General features: G+C 36.7%; 3 protein-coding genes across 4 annotated transcripts; 1 reads left to right on the top strand and 2 right to left on the bottom strand.

Annotated features, from left to right (window-relative positions):
• Positions 1–3,062: 3,062 nt before the first annotated feature.
• Positions 3,063–6,087, bottom strand: mitd1 (MIT, microtubule interacting and transport, domain containing 1). The gene is made up of 7 exons (XM_044131900.1): positions 5,604–6,087; positions 5,428–5,529; positions 4,800–4,936; positions 3,993–4,079; positions 3,789–3,901; positions 3,606–3,666; positions 3,063–3,520 (listed from the first exon to the last, which is right to left on the bottom strand). Exons 1-7 carry the CDS (start codon positions 5,746–5,748, stop codon positions 3,425–3,427), a joined length of 741 nt encoding a protein of 246 aa, XP_043987835.1. The 5' UTR covers positions 5,749–6,087; the 3' UTR covers positions 3,063–3,424.
• A 12-nt stretch (positions 6,088–6,099) lies between these two features.
• On the top strand, positions 6,100–7,944 carry mrpl30 (mitochondrial ribosomal protein L30). Its single transcript, XM_044131902.1, has 5 exons — positions 6,100–6,384; positions 6,890–6,976; positions 7,192–7,338; positions 7,566–7,639; positions 7,745–7,944. The coding sequence occupies exons 1-5, from the start codon at positions 6,343–6,345 to the stop codon at positions 7,875–7,877; spliced, it is 483 nt and encodes a 160-aa protein (XP_043987837.1). The 5' UTR covers positions 6,100–6,342; the 3' UTR covers positions 7,878–7,944.
• Positions 7,945–9,314: 1,370 nt separating this feature from the next.
• txndc9 (thioredoxin domain containing 9) lies at positions 9,315–12,751 on the bottom strand. 2 transcript variants are annotated; one of them, XM_044130735.1, is made up of 5 exons: positions 12,646–12,751; positions 11,274–11,470; positions 10,772–10,890; positions 10,021–10,275; positions 9,315–9,920 (listed from the first exon to the last, which is right to left on the bottom strand). In XM_044130735.1, the coding sequence occupies exons 2-5, from the start codon at positions 11,442–11,444 to the stop codon at positions 9,806–9,808; spliced, it is 660 nt and encodes a 219-aa protein (XP_043986670.1). In that variant the 5' UTR covers positions 11,445–11,470; positions 12,646–12,751; the 3' UTR covers positions 9,315–9,805. The 2 variants fall into 2 exon arrangements, with proteins under 2 accessions (XP_043986670.1, XP_043986671.1); XM_044130736.1 differs by lacking the exon at positions 12,646–12,751 and adding an exon at positions 11,646–11,737.
• Positions 12,752–13,127: the final 376 nt, after the last annotated feature.

The following is a 13,127-nucleotide window of genomic DNA, read 5'->3' as shown; positions in this document are numbered from 1 at the left end:
TGCCTCAGTCGTCAAGGAGTCAACAGGGCGTAATCTTGCTTACCTGACTGATAACACAAGATAGATCAGGTTATAGGCAAACATGCAAAGTCCATACTGCACCTTGCTGTCTAATAGAGCACACCTTCTTAAAAGGATACAAGCACATGATAACTATGTGACAATTGAGGGTGGGGAGGTAACGCTAAAACACAAATTTTCTTGTGCTTTTAGGCTAAAAATTAAATCAACATGAAATGCAGTTGTGATATTTACAGAGCCGAACAACAACATCGAGAGAAAAAAAAGAGGATAATCTGGTGGATTATTGACAATGCAGATAGATTCTGGTAAGATTTCACAGCAGCACAGTAATCCACAGACGGAGCTTCATCGGAGTATTTCATTCAAAAACAACATTTCCAAGAATTTCACCTGGAAAAACACAATCTCTCACTCTCCATGCAGTCTGAAACTCACCAAACAACCAAACCAGCAGCGCGGCTTCCCTCTTTCCTGTTTGTCCTCGTCTCCAGTCGGCGTTCTCAGCCGTGTGACAGACCTAATGTTTAACCCTCAGGCTGACATCATCCACATCTGCTGAAGCAGAGGCAAAGAGAGCGAAGAAAAGTGGAAAAAACAGGCTGGGAGAAGAATGGACGACAGAGGGAGAAGGTCACTGCATGACAGGATAAGCAAATGCACAAAGAGAAAAGAGGACAGATGAGAATGTGTGTGAGAGAGAGCGAGAGGGAGGGATACTCTATTACATTAGTGGCACACTGTGGCCCTCTGCGCTAAGCTCCTTATAAAACGCTAACCTGATTTTTAGGCCCAGAAATGAGAGTAGAGGGAAAAAATAAAGCTCCAGTCCAGTTGGAAGGAGGGCATGCACGCAGGAATCATGGCTCATGAGATTGTTTATAGACCACAGTAGGTTATTCGCTCTCCCAGATGAACACAGGGAGAACACACTCTGGGACAAAAAAAAAAACCAAAAAACTAAACAAATTGACAAATTGAAATTGTGAGTAATAATTTAGTTGTCTTATTTCTTAGTTATTTCTATGGCTAAAATTTCTCTTTTTAAAGGCATTAATCTTTTTGACACATGCTTTTATGGTATTAAAAAGAAGCAAAGTATGAATAACACACAAAAAAGGCAGAAGCTACTATATAGACACTGGTTCATGTGAGTGAAATAAAATAGCTTAGAATGGCTTTAAAAATGCTAAAAATATTGAAATAAAAAGTTTGTTTGAAGTAAGTGTTTATTTACAGCGTCAATTCACAAAACATCATAAACTCTTTGCAAGACAGCAGGTCCATTTCATATCCAGTTACACAGAACTGAGCTCCGTCACGTTTAGGTTCAAATCTATCAGATTAAAACAATGACTACATTCCTCTCAACTAATACATAAATGTAGAGAAGCAGGAAGAATATGTCCAATCATGGATTTCTCTCTGGTTTAAACATGAAGACCAATATGCATGGCTGCGTTTTGTGACCTGTGTATAATGTGATTGTAGATTATTTACATTATTTACGCTGCAATGAGATAATCAGAACAGGAACTGAACTCTTTCCCTCCCTGCTGTGGAGAAACGGAGGGAAACTGACCTTATTTACTGCATGTGATTGTCTCTTGTTCAGGAGGTTTCCTCATGGATTATAATTTCTTCATCTCTGAACCCAGATGAGGACTGTGCATATCGAGATTAAGGCTGATAGATAATCCGATCACAGAGCCGTGTGAACCCATGAGAGTCACCCTTCAGTTAAGCAAAGGGCTTCCCATGAACATTTAGATTTTTATTTTCTCTTAACCAGAGTTTTATTTATTCATTTATTTTTTTTTACAAAAAAATGTTTTAATTCAACGTGTTGACTGGTAATACAGACGGAATCACAGCACCATTACCTGTTTTTTTAAGAGGAATTCAGTAAACAAACATGTAAAATCTTCTTGTTAGTTGTTTTGATACGTTATTAGTAATTTTATCAGTTTTTTATGAGTGCATAAGCGCCACATTTTCTGTAATCCCAGCCTTTCATTCCACCATCCGTTTAACCCCATTTGATTGAAAACAAACAAACAGACAGAAAAAAGACTAAACAAACAAACGTGACAATAATGGAACATAAATCAAGCTTGTAAACAAAGACGTGATTTCTTAGCATAATTGGCTTCATTTGTGGCACGCAACACTCAGCCTGCTGATGCAACATGGTCAAAATCAGTTGAACAGCTGGTGTCAGTGTGTCTTAAGATAAGCTTGAGATTCTATCAACAAAAATGAAACCAGTGCTTAGCCACTTATACTACACTTGTTGAATCAGATGTAAAGGCATAAAAATACATCTTTTAACAAAACTTTAAAATTTAGCTCCTAACATAATAATTGTGAAACTGTTTTTTTTTTTATGTGCATTTTAAAGGAGATATGTGTTGTGGTTTTATGCATGTATAAGTCACTCTTCACAGCTTATTTAAACAAGACTTTATTCATTTCCTTTTTGGTAAATGAGCCATTTTCAGATTTTAACTAAAAACCTTTTAAATAAATCGGGAAAAGAGCCGTGGTCCTCCATCAGTCTGATTCATCCTTGGACAACAAACCTGAAGCTGCCACATTCATCTGTTCAAAACGTATGCAAATGTTCGACCCTCGTGCCATTAAGGAAAGAGACAAGTTATGTGTTTCAGAGGTGAACCTGCATGGACCAAAAATATAATTCTACAAAACCCTCAAATATATGTAAACTGGTCAAATACCTCTTGAAATTCAGCAAAGAGACATTTTTTATTAAGATTATTTTATTACAAATGAATGTTTACATCTCTTATTTGTTTCAGTCTATTTCTCCATACTGACCAGGTCTCTCTGACTGAAAAGATTTATTTCTGCAGGATTTTTTCAACTAAATATTAATACATTTTTAAAAGATCCCAATTTTATCTGATATCCTTCACATGAAGGATATCAGATAAAAATGGGATCTATTATTATCATGGCTTTATAAATTTAAGATAGCTTTTTGTTCATTTTTGCTTAACCACAAAAACAACAGCGATGCATTTATAGATCAGTAAAAGAACATTTTAATTATTTTCAGAAAATGTATTAAAGCATTTTAACAGCTTATGCCATCACACATTCATACAAGATTCATAAAAGCATCCTTAAATAAATACGACCATAGTTACAGAAGAAATGTACAGGTGTAAAAAGAGAGGCAGGTGTTCAAAAAAACTTCTTAAAGTAAAGAAAGTTTTAATAGTCCTGTCAACTTTGGCTAGGACACACCAGTGCAAGAAAAACCCAGCGGGAGAAGCTGCATGTTAAGGCAAAATTAAAATCGCTGCAGATGTGTTTCGGTTTAGTTTTTGAGGTCAACCTCTGAAGTTAGAGGAAAATGTTATTTTGAGCAGGATGAATATCATAGAGTTTTTGTGTGTTTGGTGTGGAAAATGTCAACAGAAGTCTCGTGGCAGAGTCTGAGGTCGTAGTCACAATATCCGATAGAGAATCGGCCCTGTTGGACACAACAACCAGAACTTAACATCCACAGATAACAGAACAAAAAGATGATTACTCAGAATATGAAGCTGCAGCCTCACCTTAGGCTTCTTAAAGTAATCCAACCCTCTTCCAATTTTTATAATCCAACCATTGTCAAACCTATAAACAGTTACCAGAGTATTAATTCCTTGTTTTGAACACAAGAAGAAAAAAAAAAAACAACATTGTTGCACATAGTTGTAAACTGAAAGCAAACAATAAACAATAGGTAAAAGACACACCTGATCTCCCTGTCATGGATGGTGGAGGAGTACTGAACATCCAGAGTGACCCCATGACCCCCCAGACTGTCCCTCAACTCGGACAGAGCGCTGTTCTGCTGGGTGTTATCACCCTGGACGGAAAAAAAAATTATCAGAATCGTTAACATCTGTCACTGCTTGACATTCGTCGAACAATGTCAGCTCATTATTTAGGTAACCTACTTCATCCTGGGATGTGAGGAGGTGGATCGTTTTCACCTTGCCGCACGATTTTAGCAACATCTCACAGAACCGTAGGAAGTTGTACAACTGGTGCAGAGGAGACAGACGGGTTTAATTAGCATTAATTAAACACGTTTGTGCTGAGATGAGACTTCAAACTATTAAACTGTATGAAGTTTAATTCAAAGCTTAAAAATGATTCACATGAGTTAAAGATAACAATAAAAGTCGTTCAAGGAAGCATTCATAGCTGTGTAGGAAAAGACATTTTCAAAAAAAAATTTTATTCAACAACAGATCTTTTAAAGAATATTAGAATAAATTGAACACCAAAGCAAGAAAACAAATAAAAATTTTTTTAAAAATCAACTTTAATTTTGGAACCCCGTTTCTGAGTAAAAATCTAAATCTCATATTATGAAATAAGAATTTAACTTTTTTTTAAAACCACATTTTCATTACTCTTTTATGTATCTTTTTTTTTTTAAACAACATCCTCATCCTTTTGTTAGCTTACTCTCAATCTAAGAATATGGATCCAGTTCGGGCAGCAAACGGAAAGAAAGAAGGGGGCAAAAATAGTGTTTAAATGCAAAATGTGCATGCATGGCAATACACCAACTCTTGTTTCCTTTAAATTTTGTGGCAAAATACAAGAAAAAGTCAAATTGAATCACAGCGCAACCCTAATTATCAGAATACAGACACAAGTAGCTGCTGCCATCTTTGAGAAAAGCCTAATATGAATGAATCCAGCAGAAAGAAACCACACAATAATAAATAATAGAGAAAAAACAGGGATCACACCTGGTGGGTATGACGTATGTATGGGTCCTCCACCCAGATCTCAGAGAGAGCGCTGCTGATGTACGGTTTAAACAGAACCTCATAGCTGTAGCCTGTGGCATCCTCCGAGATCTTTATCTGCTCGTGATATTTCCCATCTGTCAGGACGAGAAAAAATATTTAAATTTTTCCACGTTTTGTGTCATCACAATCAAAAACATCAAGGTATTTTTCGAGAATTTTATGTGATAAGCAAACAAAAAGTGGTGCAATATGGTGAAGTGAAAGAAAAAGTATGTATAAATTTGATTTATTTTTTTAAGTAATAAGAATAATTTGTGTGCAAAAGTAAATCTCAGCATAAATTCAACAGTTCTGGAAAAGTGTCAGAAGTTTGTTAGAGAACATTAGAGAACAAACAGCATAAAAACACAGGAAAAGGGTTACAGAGAGGTTCAAAGCAGAGGTTCAAAAACAATATCCAGAACTTTGGACAGCTCACAGAACCTTGTTTATTCCTTCTTCTGAACATGGAAATGTTATCACACAAATGCAATTACCACATTAAAACCTAGGAAAACGCGCCATACATGCAAAAGGACGAAATGCAAATATGTTGAAGAGTTCTGGAAGTCCTTGATGACAGTACCTTCTTTCATCTGGTTAACATGAGATTTGATTTGCTCTGCTCTGTCCATGTAGCCCTTGATCTTTTCCCTGTAGTGTCCTCTCTTTGAGTCATCTTTCAAAGCTGTTAAGACCGGAAGGAAACATGTGAGCTGAGAGTTGTGACTTTTAATGTTTACATCTGGAACAATGGGATACCTTTCAACACATCTAAGAGCAGCTGGATTCCCTCCTGGTAGCAGACCAGAGACTCCTGGAAGCGGCCGCTGTTGTCCAGCTCCACGGCTCGTTTCAGAACTGACACGGCCGAAGCCTCCATCCCGGACACGTGGTTCTCTGTCATTTTCCTTTATGTTTTTTACCTTTTAATATTTATTTTTATGTGATCGCTGGTTCGTGCTTCATTTGTAAAAGAAAATAACCTAAAAATTGGTGGAACTCGCCTAGAAGTTGAAAGCTATCTAAGAGCTCCTGCAAAATAAGTCCCCAGGAAAAGGTGGTGGCTCATTTGTTAATTTATGATATGCAGATGAAACTAAGTTTGAAAATACTTATAAAAAGTGTTTATTTATTTAGACACAATTCTTAATATTTTAAATGTACATTTTAGACCAGTGATAAAGTTTTTATTTTAAAATAAATAAATAAATAAAGGAAGGAGTGTTTTCCAACCGGTACAGTTTAGATGTAACTCAGTCACGTTTCCGGTTAGCTTCGTGCAAGTAAAACTCAGGACAAAAGTGTTTAGGTTGTTTTGCAGTATAATGTTATTTTTCTCGAACAGAGGATTTGGTGGTGAATTTAGTGAATATTGTTAGACATTAGGCTCTCAATTTAATTGCGACTTGCCGTTAGCATTTTCTATATTTAGCCATTAGCAGCGCTGTAACCTTGGCGTTTTGCGTCTGAGTAGCAGCTTGTGCCTCACAAGTTCAATATGTCAGGCATTTGCCGCAGTCTGAACTTTCTCACAAGTAAGGTGAGTGTTTTAGTATATTTAGGGCATATTCGTGGACTAGGGTTTGATACCACTACATAACATAATAGTTTATATATATAGCCCAAAGATGGGCTATTTGACTCGTACAAAATATTACTTCTACTAGTCATAATTATTTATCAGTCATATGGAAACATTTTCTTGGAGACATTTCTTAGCTGTTGTTCAGCTGGAAGCGACCAAATCTGCAAAGAAATATAACAGTGAAGAGATAAAAGGACCAGGAATACAGGGAGACAATTATTCATGCACTCTCAGATGTAGGATCATTTAAAAATGATCAAATAATTTTGTATTGTATTGTGGAGTCTCGGAGAAAACACAGTTGCAGTTGGAGAATAGATATTGAATATGGAAGATTAATCTGATGTAGCAGAAACTTTTCATGTTGTCGAGGTTTCACAGAATTTTCTGCATCAGAAAATATACCACCCTCCTGGCTCACAGTGCTACAATACAGTCTGTATTTCTTCTGATGTTGCAGGTATTGAAAGACGCCACAGTTTTATCACCTTGTTCTTGGTTTCTGCCCGCACGCAGCAAATTTTCCAAATCAAGAATCCCAGATTCGGTGAGAATCAAGAAAAAATACTCAATGTTCCCACACTGTCACTTTTGATAGATTTTTAAAAATATTTATTTTCAGCATTTTATGAAAAAAAAAAAAAAAAAGAATAAGATACATGTCATTGTCAATGCTACGAAGTCGTGTAAAAATAAGGTACCTCCTGCAGCTTGCTTGCCCTTTCTGTGATGAGAAATTAAATGTTTGTTCCTGTTTGACAGATTTTTGAAGAGCGATCAAAAGAGCACGAGAAGTATGGAGGCGATCCAGAGCAACCTCACAAACTGCACATAGTGACCCGGGTCAAAAGCGCGATGCGAAGGCCATACTGGGAGAAGGACATTGTGAAATTCTTTGGACTTCAAACGGTACTATTAATATCATCTAAAATGAGCAGGTCTTGATCCACTTGTGCAAGCTGAACTTTATGTCTACCTGTCAATAGAAGCCCATAAACTATTTATTTGTAGTAGCTGGGAGAATAATTGAATAAGTGTTTGTCAACATAACACTTGAGCTTTCATAAATACAAATGGGACTGTATGTAATGCATAGACAATGTATTTATCTTGCTGTCTGTTTGTCTTCCTGTCAGGCCCACAAACCTGTAATCCATAAAAACACACCTTCAGTTAATAACCAGCTGAAAATTATCAAGCATCTTATAAGGTAAGATCACTCTACAATGCAAAGTGCTTTCAATAATATATACCTTCAAAAGGTATATAACTGTATGATTGTGACCCACCTGTTACGGTTTCCTGTTGCATGAAGGATACAGCCGCTGAAAACTCCACATGGTCTCCCTTCTGAGGAGGACATGGCCGACACATACATCAACAGCAAGGGAGAGCTGATTGTACGTCGCCTTCTCCAACCTGTCAACAACAAGGCTATTGAGTCTTAGTTTGGCTCTGTGATGTTTGTTCAAATTTAAGCTGTTCATAAATAAATACGAAGAAATACAAAAAATAGATTCCAGTCTTGTTCTCTTCTAAGGTGTCTTTTGAGGTTAATTAAATATTTTGTAGTGATCTGATTAGTTGGGAATCCTTCAGCAAACTTAGCTTAACAAATAACCAAGACACAGTTTGAAACTACCGGTGTATCTAAATGATTGAAAAGTTTGTTTCAATAATTAAAAGTATAAAGAACCTATACAGGTAAAGCTTAGCATAGGAGGAAAGGAACCGATATCTGACTTAATGATCAGAGTATAAATGTGCCCTTTGTGTTGGCTCCAATGTGTTCAGTGTAATGTGGGGGGAAGGTAGTTATGAGAGTCACGCTGTGTGTAAATATCTTATTTCACCGTAAATACAGCTGCTCAGTCACAGCCTGGTAGAGAACATAAAAGAAATCTAGAACATCCTGACTGTTGGACCTAGGAATTTAGCCTTCCTAGATCCATGGATATAATCAGGCTATTGTTGAAATACTTTTAACTATTCAGATAAATCCATAAAGAAGTCACAATTGCACTTTGCCACCATCAAAATAGAACAAACTGCATACCTGCGTTGGCACATGGCAGTGGCAGATTAAGATGCTTTTGTTCAGTGATGATAGAAGCTTGTCAGTGTTTTAACGTTTTGAGACTGGGGCGGCAAGACGGCGGCCCTAAAAACAGCTAACGGTTCAGCTCAAACATTCATGGTGGAATTGTCCGATTTAATTCCACTGAAAATCTTAAAATGTAAAAATTGCTCAACAATCTGATTTACATTTAGGCTGTTTTTCTTCTCGACTTGGAAAATGTTTAAATTTCTTTACTTTGTAGGAAAAGCTGATTTGTATCCCAAAATGCTTGCCGCTATAATTGCATAGAAACATGGTTCTACAACGCTCAGACATTTGAAGGGTTGAAAAACATATGCAAGCCACAGTTCATTTGTATTACTAAAAATAGTTAGTAATACAAATGACTATCATATTTTTAGTTATATGATGGAACTAAAAATAGTTCCATCATATAAAATCCCAGTAAAGTATGCAGCAATTGTGGTTGTAGCATAAAAAGAAATGGAAAGCAAGCCAAGGTAAATTAATAGTTTTGCAGGACGTTGTGAAGCCCTTACACACGTGTCAAAGGCTTCAGGAATCACTACAGCCGACAGGACAGCCAGCTGTCATATGAAAGTGTGCTGTGGTGGAAACATGTCAAAAATGTAGAAAACTTCTAACTTGCATCAATATTTTTTCCCCCAGGCACTCAAAAGAAACATTTTGATTTGGGTGTTTTCAGGCCAGCATTTGTTGAAAGCACTCGAAATAAATCAGATGTCAATTAACATCATTGGGACCCCGTCTGTAAACAGTGGAGACAAGAATCACAAGAGGAAAGTGAAATTCTTTAACTGCTTTTTATTACATCAGTATTTATCAAGTGAAACTCTTTGCTACATGGTCATGTCATGTATAAATGTATTCTGACGCGAAAAACTGAATACATTTGATCTTGGCACCCACATGTATCACAGGCTCTGCTGTTCTAACGCAACACTTGATAAAAATGCAATGAAACCAACAAGTCTGATTCAAAAAGAAGGCTTAACGTGTATTGGCCATTAGAAGACTAAAACGGTGAATCACATCATGTGTGATTCCTTGCTCAGGATGACCAAATTATTATTACTACTGTACGTCCAAGTTAGTCATTTACAAGATCTTGACTAATCTAAACATAAAACATAACATTTCATTAAATAAAAGATGAACATCACAGATCAGGTAAATTGTAAAAAATAAATGAGTATGTGATGAAAACAGAACAATGAAAGAGGGCTGTCTGCTGGAAATAAGGGTGAGAGATGAAACCAGCTACATCAAAGCGTTTCAGTCGTCCTCGGAGTCGGAGTCGTAACCTCGCCCTCTGATACTTTTCTTCTCCACTTTTGTGACCTTTGAGCCAGACTTCTGTGATCCTGTCGGTGGCTCCATCAGGTTGCCGCTACCAAAACGAAACAAGGAAGGCGGATATTAAAATGAACGCGTACTTCTTCCTTTGTGAAATCCCACAGATGGAGGAGTGATTGTTCTGCAGGTCTTACCTGTAGTTAATCACATCAGCGCATCCAAGTCTCCATTCAAGCATCTCGGTGGAAAACTCATCTGTGTTGCCCAGATCTGTGAACCCCACTACATAATCCTTTGTCTTCCCATCTAAAAGCAAAGCCAGTGTAGGAATAACTTTGATGCGCAGCCTCTCTGTCAAAAATGGGGCCTTTTCTACATTTAGTTTGATGAACTTGGTTTCAACATGCTTCTTTGCCAAGAGAGCCAGGTGTTTGTCCACGATCTTACATCTACAAGAAGAAAAACACAAAATGGCAAACGTAACAATGTTCTCACCTGGACATCAAGAATAAGCCTATGGATTTTGCATCTGAGAATAAAAGCAATTTTTTTTTTTTTTTGTAGATTTGTAGTTTATTTCTTTAGTTTATCAGTGACTCACGTTGGAATTGATCTTTCCTTTTTCCGAGTGGAATAAACTGTTGGATTTTCCACATTGATAATTTTAATTAACATTAATCCTAAAATAGTAAAAAAAAAAAAAAATCATGAGTGCAGTTTTTAGTTTCATAAAAAGTAAGAATTAATGCCTCAGATATAATTTATTGTATTTACAAATTATGAAACTAATTGTATTTTAGATAGCCAATAACATTGCTTGACTTAACACTAACGTCTTTAAACGTAGCTGAGATTCTCTCCAACAGCTATTAGAAAAACAGTGGTCATGAATTAAACTAAACTGAAATGTTAAAACCAAATGTTTGCAACATGCTGTGTAGTTACCTGAAGGTTGAATTTTTGTAAAAGTGGCAGACAACATTCTTGCTCTCCTTTACTTCACCAAAAAAGTCTTTCTCGCTGGAGATTTCTCTGTACTCGCCATGGCCTTTGGACAGCCACTCCTTCAAAGTAGAAAATTTAGAACAAGTAAATTAAAAGTTTGTTATTTATATTTATATTTCAATGACGTCCCGGTATTACTTTCTCAGGAAGACAACTGCTCCTCTTCCCAATGTATGTATTTTTAAAGATCTCTTTAGGGTTTCCTATCGAACTTTAATTAGAAAATTGTCATTTATTCTTATTTTCCTTCACTTACAACAGAATCCCTCATCTAGTTTAATCTTTTGCTTTGATCATCTGATTGAACTGGCCATCTAAACTTGAAACACCTGCACCTTTCATGCACAGAGTTTATACAAACTTCCAGTCACATGTGTCTGTTTCCGAGTGTTTTTAAAGCACCTCCAGTTTCCTATCCAGGTGGGTAAAGTCTCACACTTACTTGCTTTTGCTTCTGTGCTTTTTTAAGCGCCTCCAATCGTCTTTCCTTCAGCCTCTCAAGATCGTCGTCGTCCATTTCATTCAGCTTGCTGAGCTGCGCCTCCACCTGCTCGTCTACCACCTTAGCCGTTTGCTCTATCACCTTGCTTATGATTTCAACGGGAATGGCCATGGCTGCCTGTGTCAAAAGCTCCGAATCTGAGGAGGAAGAAAGAACACGTTGTGGAAACTGAGACATGGCAACAACGTGCAGTATCGTGTGATTTAAACACTTTGCAAAAACCCAACTTGATATGAGGTTGCACTTCTTAAAAACCCGGGTCAGTTTCCAGAATACAACATTTTGCAAGAAAGCAACTGGAGGAGGACTGACCTCTCCCCAACACATTGCTGCACACTGTCAATCAGCTGGTTGGTTGAAAGAAAGAAAGCCACTCCACTTCTCAATTTCTTACAAGAGAGTCCAATGCTTAAAACATTTCCAGTTGTGAAAAATATAGTCATGGTATGGATAAAAAGGAGATTGCAGATCACTATGTGATCCATAGCTCTGGGATCCAGAGCTGAACAAAGATATTTTCTGCTGTTTGTCATCTTTAATATTCCTCTGTTAAACTATACACACACGTTACAAAAAATATTTCTATTTTTACTTAATGTCAAACTTTGTACAAGTGCAGTTTTAAATGTGGAACCAAGCCCTGGCAGAGCAGTTGTGTAGCCATATACACAGTTCTTATGTGCATTATTTCAGCATGAGTACTTCGGTCTAACAGAAACAACGAGCAACATTTATTTTACAATTAAATTTAAATCGACTGCTTATTTAATTAAAAGCACCAAACTTGTCAATTTAACACAAATACCGCGCGCATTAAAGATATTAAAGGCCTTGTTCAAACGTCTACAATAGTATTCCTCGGCGCAGGTCAAGAAATATATTTATAAAATGTTTGCATCTTTCAAAGTCAGCTACTCCGAAAACCAGTTGATCTCAAACACCTGCAGCTAACAAAAGCCATGGTAACAACAGGGCACACCTTGTTTTCATCGACTACAGTTTATGACGTCTATGTTGCGGTTATTTACTCATCTCCTGTTAAAGACTAGCTCCGAACATGATTATGAGTAAACATATCAGGATGAATTAACTACTTATAGTCAGCCGACAGGAATGAAAAAGAAATACCAGAATTAAGTTACTTTTGCGTGATATGCTAGCTAGCAGGCTAACGCTGTCGGTACCTTCTGCATATAAAAGTATTCTAGATTTTAAAAACGGTAGGATTAAGAACAACATCATTGTCGCCAGCAAACCGTTCAATTATAATAGACATATACAGTATAACAACTAAAATAAAGTAAAAGAGTACCAGAAAAAAATGCCGGTAGGTTCTAGAGTTAATGCGCGAAACTGCCACACTGGATATGACGTCAAATTAGGCCTGTTTGATGTCATTAATAGCTCTTCCGGCCGGGTATCTTACAAAATAAAATAGATTTTTGAAATACTGTGTTAATTTTCCGTGATAGTGTATTTTGGGTTTCCTACGGAAGAGGATTAGGGCCACCGAAGGAAAAAAAAAGAAAAAAAGATTAGAATTAGATTATGAGTCAGAATTCTGACTTTAAAGTCAGAAAGACAGAATCTCAGAATTCTGACTTTGCCAGAATTCCACTATCACTTTAAAGTCAGAATTCTTTTTTTTTTTTCCCGGTGGCCCTAATCTTCTTCCGTAGTTTTCACATTATTTATAAGTCACAGTGATAAAATATACAAGAAATAAAATAAATGTTTCATTCTGTGTATTGAATCGATGAAATTAATTAGTTTTACCTTCTGAAATGAGTTACA

This window comes from Gambusia affinis, linkage group LG11, assembly GCF_019740435.1.
Source record: "Gambusia affinis linkage group LG11, SWU_Gaff_1.0, whole genome shotgun sequence".
NCBI lineage: Eukaryota > Metazoa > Chordata > Actinopteri > Cyprinodontiformes > Poeciliidae > Gambusia > Gambusia affinis.
This window is presented reverse-complemented; position numbering and strand designations above follow the sequence as displayed.